The sequence below is a fragment of the Echiichthys vipera genome (assembly GCF_963691815.1).
Source record: "Echiichthys vipera genome assembly, chromosome: 9".
Classification (NCBI taxonomy): domain Eukaryota; kingdom Metazoa; phylum Chordata; class Actinopteri; order Perciformes; family Trachinidae; genus Echiichthys; species Echiichthys vipera.
The window spans coordinates 5,532,085-5,547,516 of record NC_139834.1 but is presented as its reverse complement, the minus strand read 5'-3'; the positions used below and the strand labels follow the sequence as shown (position 1 = coordinate 5,547,516).

Here is a 15,432-nt window from a genome sequence, read left to right as displayed (position 1 = left end):
GTCATTGATAATTATATCCTCATTTATTTGTTGATTTTGTATTTTTAATCTGAATCTAGAAAGTAACTGGGTCAATCCTGTTATAGAGCAACATTTCAGCCTCAACACTTTTGCATTATTTAAGAATAATGACATGTTTAAATGTATTGTATTTAAACATATTGGCCAATCTCAGACACTCTAATAATAATCTTTATGGGTGGGCTGGTTCTTATTCGTCAAAAGAAATTTGGGGATTTGAGCTAATGATCATGATTTAGCTAGCTAACGTTGTACACATAAACAGAAATGTTATTATTATATCAAATATGTTTTTTAACTTCTTTGATCGGACTGGCTTTCTTCATGGTTTAGGCGAACAGGGTGAAACTTTAAGAGCGTTACAAACAGATTTTTTTTTAAAACAAAGACAGGAGTGAAAGTTTTGCTCTTTTCCAAACAAATAATGGATGGGTATCAATGGAATTGTCTTTTTGTCTGTTTTTGAAGGCGAGAAACTACAAACCAACAGGGTGGGGACACAGTAAATCATGAAAATGGTATAAAATATCGATAGTTATCCTAATATATGTTCAATTGCAGGGAGTTTAACAGGGCCTATAAAACAATTAAAGAACATTTTGAGTGTTTTATGATTTTATGACTTATAGTTCCTGTTGATTAATTTGCACTTGGTGAAAAAGAACACATGTACCAAAGAAACGCTCAGTAATGTACAAAAATGTTTTTTTTATGCGCATTATTCTGTGTTTTGTGATAAAGAACACCTTAATCTATTCTTTTAGCAATTGTGTTATAAATAATTGACCCGTTTTAGAGAGAATATGAAGGAAGTAATTCATGGGGAATGAAATGTTGCTGTATAACAGGAATGATCCAACTAGTAACTATAGTTGTAAATTAAATGGAGTAAAAAGTGCAACATGTCTCTAAATTGTAGAAGTAAAGTAGCCGATAATGGTACTTACCACAAGTGCTACTCAGTGTATGTCAATTCTTTATGTGCGTACTTCAGGACTTCTTGTAAGTGGTCCCCCTCTTCTCTCCACCCTGCAGATCCAACCTGGGCTAGTCTCAACCTGGGTGCGCTGATCTGCATTGAGTGCTCTGGGATCCATCGAAACCTGGGGACACACCTGTCGCGCGTCCGCTCCCTGGACCTGGACGACTGGCCCGGAGAGCTCACACAAGTCCTGGCTGCCATCGGGAACCACATGGCCAACAGCATCTGGGAGAGCTGCACCCAGGGCCGAACCAAACCCATGCCAACTGCAACACGGTGGGCATCACCACATGTAGTTAAAGGAATACGGTAGTTTAGAGTGATGCATGCAATTTCTGAAAACATTCAAACAACTTAGTAGTCAATAAGGACTTTTTTTTTAATGCATTTGTCACTAACGTCTCCTATAAATCGTAACTCGTAATCATAACTAATTTTAACAGTTATCTACTGATAACTTATCATTCATAGCTTGAAAGCTGAATGCTATTTTGTATATATATATATATGATTATACATATGAATAAAAAAAATATATATACACATGTATAAATTATTCAGGGGCAGGTTTATGTCGAGTTTCATGCTTTAGAAATAGCAGTTTGACCAAAAAAAAGTCCTTTAACCAGCAACTCATTGGCTTCATCAGTGGAGAGTTTACTCAGTTGTTTGGCACCACATTTAAATATAAATACATTAGTAAATACATTCATATATATATTTATATCAAATACGTAAGGATCGATTCTTGATGAGGTGTCCATTGTGAGGAATTAATGGACGATGGGGAGGCCAAAACCTCTGTGGAATGGAAATAATCTTCCGTTCCCAAGTTGTATTATAGGTTGGTCCTATTTACTGGAGTAGTGAACATCGTTTCCACTGCATAAGAACCTCACGGGGTGAAAGTGACTGTTCTAGGCATTAGACGAACCCTCAGGTGAAAGAGTTTCTGTTTTAACAACTTTAGATTTCAATTGCAAAACACGTGAAAATATAATTTCTTGTCTATTTCTCTCTGTCAAGTGACCATGGTATAAGTGTGATAATGCCCTTAGAGGTGTCCATGATCAGCTCTCCGTCATCCATTAGTTCCTGATAATGGACACCTTGTCGGGCATTATCTCCGCTCCCAATAAGAGTCAAGTATCTACCCACACCACAGTATAATAGCTGTTATATTATATGAGCAGTTGTTCATTATTTGTTCATGCACTGCTTACAGATAATTCACAGGATGAGTTATAGTTGATGGAGCGCGTTCTCATTCCCAAATACCTGTGTTATCCTGGCCCTCGTTCAGCGTTTGGGGCCGACGCGTTGACGAACCCCACCCATGATCTTTTTCTAACCCTAACCAAGTGGTTTGTTACCTAAACCTAGCCACATAGTGTTGTATGAACTCAAAACGTTAACCATGTGTTCCCCGAGTTAAAAATGGCGACCATAGTGGAGCATCATGTGTAGAGTTCAGGGCTACCAAGAGCATTGCCAAAATGTCTGTATGTGACAAGATGGGATGGTTACTAGAAACTGTCCTTATATTTGCTTACAACTCCATTATAAACCAGTTATAAGTTGCATATGTACAGTACTGCTTTAAAGTGATACATAGGGGTTACTTTACCAAAAAGGCTTCCTGTTGGTGCATTCAAGAGCTTCTGGGAAACTCAGAAAACTTGAGATCTTAAAAGAAATGATCTGAAAAGTTTGAAAATATCTCAGACGTCAGGGCTTCACACCCCTCTGTGCATGACTGGATCTTCTGTGTGTGTGTGTGCTTTCCAAGTGAGGAACGAGAGTCGTGGATTCGTGCAAAGTACGAACAACGGGCGTTCGTGCCGCCTCTTCAGCCTCCCCCGGGGCCCCAGCCTCCAGAAAACGGTGTGCCGGTTTGGCTGCTGTCCGCGGTGACTGAGAGAGATCTTCCCCGACTGCTGCTCCTTCTGGCCCACAGCACCAAGGAACAGATCAACGGGTCGACCGCACTGCCTCGCTCAGCACTGCACGCTGCCTGTCAGCTGGGAGATGTAGTCATGACCCAGCTGCTGGTTTGGGTGGGTTTCTCCTTTTCTGTTGATGTCCTTTTTCTTGGGATTATTCTTAGTCCACCCTTTGTGCATTGTAAGCTGCTCATATATAACGAGGAAATAGAGCAAAACATTTTCATAATAAAGCAGAACGTAGGTCACATTGAGATGGTCTTGCCATGGCTGGACAAACAGGTTTAGGGGCCCCAAGGTAGAGATTTCCTGTTAGGGCACCTACAGCTCTCTCGTTCAGCGCACATAAAAGATAATAACGTTGTTTCCACTGCAGCAGCTTCCCCCGGGGACCACAAGTCTTTTGAGGAACTTGTTTAATTTAGTTCTAGGTTTAAAAAAATCCTCACGCAACAATAAACACAGCACGACTCTGTGTTGTGGTTTCCTCTTTTTCTGAATGAATCATCCGCCTAATTTGCCTTATCTACACATCTTCAGATGTGGTCAAACAGGAATGTGCAAATGTTATTTTTTAATTCTTAGTTTAGTTCCTAGAACTTTTTGATCAAATATATCTCTGTGGCAGCTTCATATGTCCAGAGAATCAGACTCCAGTGCTCATAGGTAATTTATCAATATGCTAGCCTGGACACGAACCTGGCGAGCTCATGTTTCTGTTGCTAGGGCAGAAATGTCTTCCCCTCTCCCTGTCAGACAGATTTCCAGCGAACCTGACCCTGGGTGAACCAGTCACAATCGTTTATCTCATGTGGGGCGTGTTTAAGACGACAACTGACAGAGGAGCGTCATACTAGAATGTACCAAACCTAAGTGGCGTCCTCCCTTCAGCATAATTCAACAACCTCGTGAAACTCATATCAAACTGTACAGCGCTGATCAAACATGAATCAAGATTATGTTACTGTGTTGCCTACTGCTCTTCTCTTCTTACTCGTTTGTGACCAGGCAGCCATTTTTTCCTGTTTGAAAATGGACCAAGCACAGCGTCAATGCATGTATCGCTCAGTGCTGCGTCATTTTGTTGTTTTGGTTGTAGGCGGGTGTGGATTAAGGTGACCTAGGCTGCAATCGGGACCCAACATGTGCACGCATGTCCAAACTATTTTTAATGACTTCAATTTACTTCAGGGAATAGTTCCCGCCGATATTTAATTTTGTGATGATTTCTAAAATGCCAAAATAAAAATGTTCATAAATCAAATTACGTCAGAAAAACCCTTCTCCAACCTTGTCCGCCTTAATCCACCCCTGGTTGTAGGTTTATCTAATTGGGTCCAGAGGCATGGCGATGCCAGGCTAGCAATATATATAATATATAAACTAATAACGGTCCTAAAATGAGGCCCCTCTACTCTACAAGACACAATTTGCTAAAGATGCAGTGCTTGCCTCAGTACATATTGTAGTGTATTATAATTCCCCCAAAAAATTGACATGCAGTGAACATTGGAGTCTTGGGGCCCTAGAGTTACCTGCTTGTCTTAGTTATTATTCCAGTCTTGGGTTTTGCAGACAAACATGCTCATCTGCTTTGCCTCATGGGTGTGACAAAATCACTAATTTGCCTCAGGATGTCACAATTGGAAGTGCAGGTAGCAGGGGAAGCAACCAAACGCAGAGGAAGCTGGCAGATGATTTATTGCATGAATTAGTTTCCTGGTAGATGGTCCAAAGAGCAGTAGGTTGGGCAGGCAGGTAACAGAGAATCGGCATGACGTGTATGTAGACTTGTGGTATTAAAAAGGTTTGCGTACATGACAAAAACACCAGGTTGTATTACTGCATTTGATCAGATTTTGCAGCGAGTCAGCATGTTTTTCTGGCTATTCTGACCCATAATCCGAAAGCATATAGACCATGGTGTCATCGCCATGGTCACGCCCCCTTCTGGGGGATGGAAAACCGAGGATCCTATACTACATAGCAAAAGTGCAGTAACAAAATAATTTATGCCAAAAAATGGCTTTAAAGTTTGAATAGTTGGCACATTGATGATGGATAGTTTGCCATTGGATGTTTTTTTATCCAAATCACCCGTAACCTCCATACTTTCAGGCCCAAAACTGTGCAGATATCAAGGTATTATTGATTTCAGAGTTACTGCACTTGGGTTTTGTAGGGCACGATAGCGTGTTTTTGGATCATAATTTTGACAAGTTTGTATGCATTTTTTTTGTTGTTAAACAAACGTTTGTTTTACATACATCATGTCTTCTAATTTATAAAGGCTGATCGCCGTACTTTCTGTTTTCCCCCATTCAAGTGGATGACTGCCCAGCAGCAGCCTCCCACTCAAACTAGCTTTCATCAGTAATAACTGTCACCAGCGTCATTTAGCCGTTCACAGCACTGACCTGACAGTGAACGTTCACAAATCTTATTATATCTCAGTGAGAAAGTCTCAGCTTTTCAGCATTCTTCCGTTTCTTTCCATAGGCTACAGCGCCAACCAGAGGGTCAAAGTTCAATGTGCAATGTTATGAAGACGTATGTCCCAGTAGTGTTCATACTGCAGGCAACTGTATGTACTTTTGTAAGAGCATCAGCAGTAAAGACTGAAAGTAAAAAGAAGAAGTGAGCGATTTGAAACTTTAGTTCCCTAGATGTATTTGAGAGCTGGGCTCTGGGTAGTGTGGACGGGTGTGGCGGGGAAAGTCTGAGGGCATCTGGTGGAGGGATGGGAAATGACAAGGGTTTGACTTGGGCATAGTTGTATTCTGAGCCAATAACCCCATTTTGCATCTTTTTGTAGTGGTTTTGCATCTATTTTTAGACATTTTAAGTTTCTATGTCATGGTTTGTTTCTCTACAGTTATTTTAAATCTATTTTTAATCATTTTGCACGTCATTGTCCTTGTCCTCTGTGTATGTTGGTGTTACGTCCCGAATATTGTCTATGGGAAATGGGATGAAAACGAAATTATATTAAAATGATATTAACCCGGGGGAGAAGGAGTTGAGGACCAGTTGTTTTCAAAAAGCAACCCAGGCTTTTATTCACAGGCTGCCAAAACACACAGCTCACAGGCTGTAAAAATCCCTATAGTCTTTTTTGTCTATTTTGTGGTCATTCATGGTCGTTCTGTATACTTGTGGTCACTTAGCATCTCTTTGTGATCATTTTGTGGTTTTTAGCAACATTTTATAAGTCAGTGCCCCTGCCTTATGGGCCCCTGGGCTTATGCCTGGTAGGCCCGTTCAGTAAGGAACAGAGTGTGACACAGAGAGCACAGGACACCCTCCCAGAGCAAAGGTCTGCATTTCACTGCACAAACTGTTCTACCTTGAATCAATATTTACTGTCTATTCTAAGCTTATAATTGAGTTAACATCATATCTCTCCCCCCACAGTATGGAATTGACGTGAAAGCGAAAGATAACCAAGGCCAGACAGCCATGAGGATGGCCCGAAAAACAGGAAGTAAAGGCTGCATCGATATTCTGCTCCAACACGGCTGTCCCAACGAGACGTCCCCCACCACTGCCACACCCGTCCTCTCCCGCCGGTCCAGCACTGCCAGTCTGGGCCGAACCAGCTCCAGGAAACGGGTGTCGTAGCGCTGAACCGAAGGCGCCACCACCACCACCACACAGAGGGGGCCTGTGACAACTGGAGGATGCTTATTGTTTAGAAAAATACTTTGGCGAGGGGCGTACTATAAAGAAACACGACAGGACTTTTATTGTAGTACTAAGGATTTAAATATAATAGCTTCTGAAGACTGAACAACATATCAAACACCTTTAAAAGCAATATTCATTCAATTTGGGGAGATATGTTGCTGAAATACTGTGTTGTCGACCTCATTTCAAAACGACTCAAGTAGAAGTTTGTAGCCGTCTTCTGTAATTTTAGAGCAGACGAACTTGCTTCTCGTTTCACTTCCTCCAGAAGAAGAAGTGCAATAATCCAACGATGATGATGACGACAGCGATGATGATGATGATGACGATGATGACGATGATGACGATGATGATGATGACGATGATGATGAAACAGCAACAAGTTTTAGAGCGAGCTGCGTCTGTGACTGTACGGTCGATACACCTGAGAGGCTTTTATTCAATTTTGTTGTGACTGGACCAAAACAGCTCTTCTTTTCTTTGGCTTTACGGAATAAAACCTACAATATGTCATGTTGTTAGTTATGTGTGCCTGTCGCAGCAGTATACGGGCCAGTTTTGGCCAATATTAACTGTTTTTTCAGTGATGAATCAGCTGAAATGATTCTGCTTAGACTAGAAAAATGAATGGTTTGGAATATGAAATATGTCAGTGTTACTGTCACGGGTCAAAGATATGGCGTTTTAATATACTGTAAATGTACCTATACTACATACTTAATGTTAAACTCTGTAACGAAGACACAACTGAAAAATCAAAGGCTCAATTTTGTAAATTATTTCTACTGGTAGTTTTGAAAAATATGTTGTTTGTTTTTTCATCGTCTCTTATGATTTCTTATTATCCTACATGTCACGAAAGCATAAACCAGTAAACTAAATGCTTTTACGTAATGTGAACATGTGGCTATAGTTTTATTTGGGATGGCCAAAACTACTACATAAAAGACATTATTCCCATTCATGTTACTGTTGTGCAGGTCTCTCCCATGAGTTTACAGTGAAGTATGAAGAGTTTGCAGGTGTCATTGATATTTCTGACACTTTGTGGGTCGTGTGAATCTCTCATGAGCTAAAAGAAATGGTTACCGGAATAAAATAAACTTTTTTTAATTAGCATTATTAGGATCATCATTTGTTGTGTCTTATTTTGTCTGTGTGTCTATTGCACAACAATTTCGTTTTATAGTAAAGCATACACATAAATATCATTTTTAGCCATGCTAGCAGCTGTAAGTAATGTGATGTATTTGTATTTGTGTTTAGTTCAAATCAAATCAAATCAGCTTTATTTATATGGCAGCTTTCATACATATAAAAATGCAGTCCAAAGTGCTTTACATTAAAATATGCATGCAGGGGACGCCGCCACAGAGACCACCCCGACCCAGACAGATAGGGCCCCATACCCTGGGTTAGGATTCCCCTACTATCCAGGCCCAGACAACCCCCCGGTGCAACCCCTCAGAGTGGAGGGCCCCCATGAGGAGAACAATGGAGCTGGAAACTAAGAGACTATAAATAAAATAGGTACTAAAAGAAATGAAAAACCTCCTAAAACCACATAAATGAATGTTAATATGAATAACTGAGATCCATCCATCTTCAACCGCTTGTCCCTGTCGGGGTCGCGGGGGGCTGGAGCCGATCCCAGCTGACATTAGACATGAGGCGGGTTCCACCCTGGACAGGACGCCAGTCTATCACAGGACACATAGAGACGAACAGAGACAGACAAACACTCACACCTACGGGTGATTTAGAGTCATCAATGAACCGAACACCTGCACGTCTTTGGACTGTGGGAGGAAACCGGAGAACCCGGAGAAAACCCACGCAGACACAGGGACAACATGCAAACTCCACACAGAAGGGCCCAGCCGGGATTCGAACCAGGAACTCTCTTGCTGTGAGGCGACATTGCTAACCACCAGCAAACCGGTGTGAGCAAAATAAACTGAGAGCAAAACAAAAATAAATAAGTAAATGAATAATAAATCTGAATTCTATTCTGTCATATTTTATTGTATGATATTATATATATATTTATATTTGTACTGTTTTTATTTTATTCTATTCTATTCTGTCATATTTTATTGTATCATATTATATTTAGATTTATATTCATGCTGTTTTTATTTTATTTATTGACATTATTATTGTTTTGGTTGTATTTACTTCTAATCTGTCCGTTTTTTTGCATCATACTTTATATGTATTTTTATTTTTACAGTTTTTGTTTTCTTTTCTTCTATTGTATAATGTTTTATTGTGTTATATTTCATTTTATATTGACTGTTTTTGTTTTGTTTTTGTTTTATCATAATTTATTGTATCATATTTTGTATATATTACTATTTGTACTGTTTTTGTTTTATTTTATTCTATTGTGTCATATTTTATATGTATTTATATTCGTGCTGTTTTTATTGTATTTATTGATATTTTTACTGTTTTTGTTGTATTTACTTCTAATCTGTCCGGGTTTTTTGCATCATACTTTATATGTATTTATATTCATGCTGTTTTTATTTTATTTGTATTTTTTACTGTTTTTGTTGTATTTACTTCTAATCTGTCCGTTTTTTTGCATCATACTTTATATGTATTTTTATTTTTACAGTTTTTGTTTTATTTAATTCTATTGTATAATGTTTCAGTGTGATATATTTAACTTTATATTTAATGTTTTTGTATTTTTTTATATATATAAATGGTTACTTGAACATTTGTATAGCAGGTAAAAGTAGGACCCAAGTGCTGTCATCCTAATATAGGAGAGTGCTCATGAGAGAGTCACAGCGCTGACGCCTTCTTGGTGCAGTGACGCATCCAGACTGTAGGCGGCGCCCGCACTACACTTTTATTATTAACATACGTCACTAAAATGCGCCAACCGATCAGAAGAGGTTGTAATTAAAGATTTACAACCGACCACCATCAAGAGCCCGTTTGAAACAAAGAGAAGAGTACTCATCACCTAAAAACACATTCAAATGGGTAAGTCACAAGAATAACAAACACTTGCACTCACATTTAAACCAGGAGGATTTTCTATTAAAGTCAATCTGTCAAATGTGTCACATTTAGGGAACAATGTTGTCATAACGTGTGGGAAAACACTGGCTAATCTGCGTTAGCTTCTTCTTGTTTAACTGCTGCCATTCAAATGTGAATTCATATTTATATATATATATATATAAATATATATATAGAGAGAGAGAGAGAAGAAACTGAAGGTCCCTCAGAAACGTGCATTGTTAGGGTTCACACGGGTGCTGGAAACCCTTGAAAACACTTAAATGTAAGTGAGGTGTTTGCAAGGTTTGAAAAGTGTTTGAGTTTGGACTAAAAGTGCTTTTAAGTGCTTGAAACGTTGTGTTGTATGGGATGGCATATACGATATGACACAGAGAAAAGAAGATCTCAGTATTACAGAGACTGGAAACAGCATCTTCTGACATTTCTGCAAAAGGACTCTTGATGATCAACACATTAGAAACATAGTTGTTGTAGTGATTATATTTCTGTGGAGTTGGTTTCCCTGTCTCCAAACATCCTGTCAGTTGTTTATAGGACAACAACATCTAATTTAATGTGATGAGTGAGTGCTTCATCTATTTCTGCAGCCGCTCTCTGTAACGATACGTTACTTTGTGTCCTTAACTCTTTTAAAATGTCGTAACATTATAACAAAATGTTTAAATGCATATAAATCATGCCCTAATGCCCCAACTGTGTGTCTCTTTTACCACTTTAAATGGAACTCTTTGTTCATTATTTCAAGTCATAATTGACCAAAGTGACAATTATCCATCATGTTTCCAAAACCAAACCCATGTCTTATCAAGTTTACTTAGTTTTATTGGTGATTCAAGGTCAATTAAGTGGATTTTATTATTATTTGTATTTTATTTTCTATTATCTATTTGGTCACGAGGCAACAATTTAGCATGTATCTAATATTCCAAATGAAATAACCACATGGTAAAACATATTCCTGTATTCTCCTGAGTGAGTTAAATACCTAACAAATGAGAAGTACTGATTCTTTTTTCATTTTATGAAGAACTTTACTACAAAATGAACATAAATGCAAGGATCAGAATGACACAAATATTGTCGTGATGCAGTTTGGCTTCCGGGTTTTCAACATCGCCATAAAAACACAGAGGATAGACATTGCTATATCGTTTTGAGCTTATGTGCCGTCATACTGCTCAGACTTAAGTTAACTGAACATTATTTCTTTGGCCTTGACTGCTCATTCAGTTCTACTGAAGTTTGCTGTTACAGTATGACACATATTCCTTCCCTGACTGTCTTCTGTGCTCCTGCAGGACTGTAGAGCAGCAGCAGCAGCAGCAGCAGTGATGAGGATCCGGCTGCAGGGTCCCGGCCACGCTGCCAGCCTTCTCACTGAGCTCAACCACTGCCGCCAATCCCGTCAATACTGTGATGTGTTGCTGCAAGTGGGCAACCGCACGTTCGCCGCACACCGTGCAGTGCTGGCCTGCGCCGGGACGTACTTCCGTACCCTGTTTGCTCGGGCTCCAGCCTCGTCCACTGCTGCCTTCTCTCTGGAGTTTATCTCCCCAGCCAGCTTTGAGAAGGTGCTGACGTTCGTCTACACGGGGGAGATCTTGACTGACCTCATAGATGTCGGGGTGCTGTATGAGCTGGCTGAGAGGCTGGGTGTCTGTGAACTGGTGAGGGCCTGTCACGCCACCTTCCCTGACCTGCAGGTGTCTGTGTCTGTGAACTGTAAAGCAGGTAGTCCCAGAGACCTCGGCCTGGACTCTGGCATGGTTGCCGCTGCAGCGTCCACGGTGGCTGCAGCTGTATCTGCGTCATCTGTGTGTTCCTCCGCCGCCTCCTGCTCGTCGCTGTCTTCATCTGCTGCCCCAACACCTGCTGCCGCTCCCTCGCCTCTCTTCCAGGCCAGGACAGTCAGTGCCAGCTGTGAAGCTCACCCTCAGGTTCTGTCTATGGACCTGAAGGCAGAGGACATGCGGTCTCACATCGGCTACGGCCAGATGGCAGCAGATCAACAACTGCCAGGAGGACACAATCTTTTAACCAGCAGACATTCCAGCCAGAGTGATGGCGTGCTGCCTCCGGGGTCCGTGCTCCAGCTGAAGATTGAGCAGGGGTTGGAGGATGAGGAGGAAGGGGGCGGCTGTGAGGACAGAGAGGCACATGGACGAATGGTTCCTGAGGGCGCAGGAAGCACTTTGCCTCAGAGCAGCAGCGCCGATCCCTGCTCCTTCCCTGACTCCTCGGCTCAGCTCGGAGCTGAGGCCTGCACCCCGACATCGTCCTCAGGAGAGCCTCTGGGCAGCCTGCAGGTGGGTTCAGTGGAGGGCAACGTGGTGGACGTCCAAAGAGACGGCCGGCTGGTGTTTGGAGGGGTGGAGGAGGAAAAGGAGGCTCTGAAAGGGAATGGATCAATGGAGGGAACAGAGGAGGAGCAGTGGAGACAGCTGGCAGGCGAGATCATCGAGCTCAGCGACGATGAGAACTTCATGGAGGAGGGAGAGGAGGAGGACGACGAAGACGACCTCGTGTATGTGGAGAATGGAGGGGGAGGCAGCAGCCAGGTAATGTTTTTATCTGTCAGCACTAAAATATTTCAGATAAATGTGTGAACTCCCAACAGAAGTAATGCTCTTTGCTCCTCCAGGTGGCGGGGAACGTGCTGTCGTGTAAAGCCTGCTCGATGCCTCTCCCAGCAGACCCGGCTGCCATCAGAAGACACGCCGAGACTCACGTGACGGAGATGGGGCTCTGCAGACTGTGCGGGGCCTCGTTCCAGGACCGCGTCACCAGCGTCACCCACGCCCTCACCCACGTAGAGGTGCAGCTCTTCACCTGCGACATGTGTCACCTGCAGTTCTGCAGCCAAAAGAAACTGCTGCGCCACCACCGCCAGGCAGCCGCCGGTTACGTGATACCACAGGCGGCGTTGACTAACAGCAGCCAGGGCGGCGAGCTGCAGTGTGCGGTGTGCACCAAGACCCTCAGCAAGGACTTCCAGGTTAGTGAACATTTGACATTTTTTTATTTGTTTGTGTTGTTTTTTTTGCCACCTCTATTATACTTTCATGTCACTTTTATACAGTGAGTAATATTAATAAACTTCATTTAATAAGCAAAACAGTGTTCTATGCTCTACATGGGAAACCAAGATAAAACAATTTACAAGACGAAATAACAGAAACAGAACACCCAACAATTCGAGTCAAATAAACAAAAGATGAGATGCATAAAGGAATGATTTTGGATATTATTTGTTTTAATTAGTATTTATTTGGATTTATTGTCAGTCTCGGGCAGGTTTCAAGACTCTGCAGGCTGATTTTAATGCTGTAGTGAAATGAACTCAGATTAAGGGATGCCTCAATAATCTGTGAAAACATATGCTTTGTATAATTGTCCTTTTTTTGGTGTAGAGCTGAGACAATTATTCTATTAGTTGTAAGAAAAAAAGCAGCAATTATTTGAATGAAAGATTGATCATTAAAGAGATTTTTAACCAAAAAAAGCCCCCCTTTGATTTCGAGCAGGTTGTGAGAATCACAATCAAAATGATCAATCACCATTGTTTTAACTTACTCACTCACTCACTCTAGGAACTTAAAAGACAATTAACTAAATTCAAATATTACAAATTATATCTTTGGAAGAACAGAGTTACAGCAAACTTGCAGGAGTTCCATGAGGACTTGCTCAACCCTCTGTTTTACATTGAAAGTAGGCAGGTTTTATTTTCATTAATAATCGGGGAACTGTGATATTTCCTCTGACAATAATTGTGACGCTTTAATTCAGATGATTCTTTAATGTTGGAATAGTATAAGAACCAGAAGTGGAAATCTGGCTGAAGTGAAACGACATGTGAGAGTAACATGAGGAGAAAGTAAGAGTATGTAAGGGCCACCTGCTGCTCTCATGAGATCTCACCTGTTTTATGTTTCTTCCCTCACAGACTCTCAAAGACCACCTGCTGAGCCACGTGTGTCCCCAGAGCCTGAGCTGTGGCGTGTGTCACCTCCCCCAGAGCTCCCTGTGCTCCCTGCTGTGGCACGCCCTCGCCCACCTCTCTTTGCCCCTCTTCACCTGCCCGCACTGCGCCCGCTGCTTCGTGGAGCGCTCCATGCTGGACCGACATATGATCAGGCACGCCGAGGAGGCTACGGCTAAGGAGAGGGAGCGGTCGGCGCTGAGGGCTTACAGAGTTGGGGCAGATGGAGTAGTGGGAGGTGGCATAGCGGGAGCTGAGGAGCTGCACTGCTTCCTGTGCCCACAGACTTTCCGCTCCTCCTCGGCCTTTCAGTACCACCTCAGCCTGCACACCACAGAGCCCCTGGGGGGTGTCGGAGGAGGAGGCGTCGGGGGCCATGGCTGGTCGGGCAAACGCAAAGCTGATTCTCTGGAGTGCCCTCTGTCTTCTCCCTCTCCACGAGAAATCGGTGGCCTTGTTAAAATGAGCAACCTGGGTTTGGGGCTGGGAATGAGCTTCAGCGTACCAGACAAGTTTTTCCAAGGGTCACTACACGGCCTTCCCCCGGGGGTCCTGACAAACGGGAGTGCAGGGCAGGACGGGGTGGTCGGGGCAGGCGTCCGGGGAAAGTGGTACCGGTGTCGCTACTGCGGTAAACGCTTCGCCCACTCGGGGGAGTTCACCTACCACCTTCGCATCCACACCGGGGAGAAACCCTACCAGTGCAAAGTCTGCCTTCGCTTCTTCAGAGGCCGCTCCACCATGATCTGTCACCTGAAGACGCACGCCGGAGCCCTCATGTACCGCTGCACCGTCTGTGGCCTGTTTTTCTCCACGCTGAAGCTGGTGTCGTCACACATGGAGCTCCACAAGGACCACCTGCCACCTGACTTCAACATCGAGCAGACCTTCATGTACAATGACCACTCCAAAGAGCCGCTGCCCGCTATGGACACCTGATGTGTCCTCGCCCCCCGTCTCTGACACTTCCTCTGTGTCTGGTTGTCGTGGACCACATACTGCATATATTAACAGAGCTGACACTAGGGCTGGGCCATGTGAAGAAAATCCAATATCACAGTATAGTTTTGACAAAACACCTCCATACCAAAGGGGTTCAAACAACGTTTGGAAAATGCTTCATTTTAACCGCTACGTTTTCAAGGTCGCTTGAATTTGAATACAAAAGCGATTGAACACACTTTACACGATCACAGATGTACAGCCAAAATTATTTAAATATTTAAAATGAAACGTGTGTGTTCTCCTGGCGTCACACCAGACCGAGCAGGAGCCGTCATTTCCCAAGCTTCCCATTCATTAGCTGTGTGCGTAAGTGCACCTTATTGTATGTTCGCCATTTGGTAGTGGTGTTTGAAATTCTCAGTGTTTAATTTGATTCACCATAGAGTCCACTATAAAATACCCACAATGCACAGCTAATTTAAGTGTACATACCCTCGGTCATTCCTTATATAGTGCACTATTTATTAAACACTATAATAATAGTGAACGAGGGAACAGTTTCGAACACAGCTATTGAGAGATGGTCCAGCGTGACTTGCAGCCTCTGACTTTGAATTTTTGCGAATAGCATCTTTAGTAACATATTAGATGTAATGATAATAAAGGCGACTGGAGTCTGGAAAAACGTTGATTTACCTTGAAAGTGCTGGAAAAGTGCTTGAGTTTAATATCTTCACAAAATTTTTATTTTTGATAAACAATCACCAGTAAGGTTGTTATAATGACTAAGTGGGTAATTTACATCATTTAGACAACGCTTTACGTTCTCA

At 42.3% G+C, this 15,432-nt stretch overlaps 2 protein-coding genes across 3 annotated transcripts in view; both read left to right on the top strand.

Annotated features, from left to right (window-relative positions):
- The window catches only part of agap2 (ArfGAP with GTPase domain, ankyrin repeat and PH domain 2), a gene marked incomplete at its 5' end in the record, with an annotated part of 37,092 nt that extends 29,340 nt beyond the window's left edge, over positions 1–7,752 (top strand). For both annotated transcript variants that reach the window (XM_083920217.1, XM_083920216.1), the window contains 3 exons: positions 1,057–1,279; positions 2,793–3,060; positions 6,361–7,752. In XM_083920217.1, coding sequence (XP_083776343.1) covers positions 1,057–1,279; positions 2,793–3,060; positions 6,361–6,567 — 698 coding nt within the window. In that variant the 3' untranslated portion in view covers positions 6,568–7,752. The remainder of the gene's footprint in view (positions 1–1,056; positions 1,280–2,792; positions 3,061–6,360) is intronic.
- A 1,809-nt stretch (positions 7,753–9,561) lies between these two features.
- On the top strand, positions 9,562–14,596 carry zbtb39 (zinc finger and BTB domain containing 39; the record flags this gene model as incomplete). Its single annotated transcript, XM_083920674.1, has 4 exons — positions 9,562–9,633; positions 10,974–12,233; positions 12,317–12,670; positions 13,622–14,596. Exons 2-4 carry the CDS (start codon positions 11,007–11,009, stop codon positions 14,594–14,596), a joined length of 2,556 nt encoding a protein of 851 aa, XP_083776800.1. The 5' UTR covers positions 9,562–9,633; positions 10,974–11,006.
- Between the last annotated feature and the right edge of the window lie 836 nt (positions 14,597–15,432).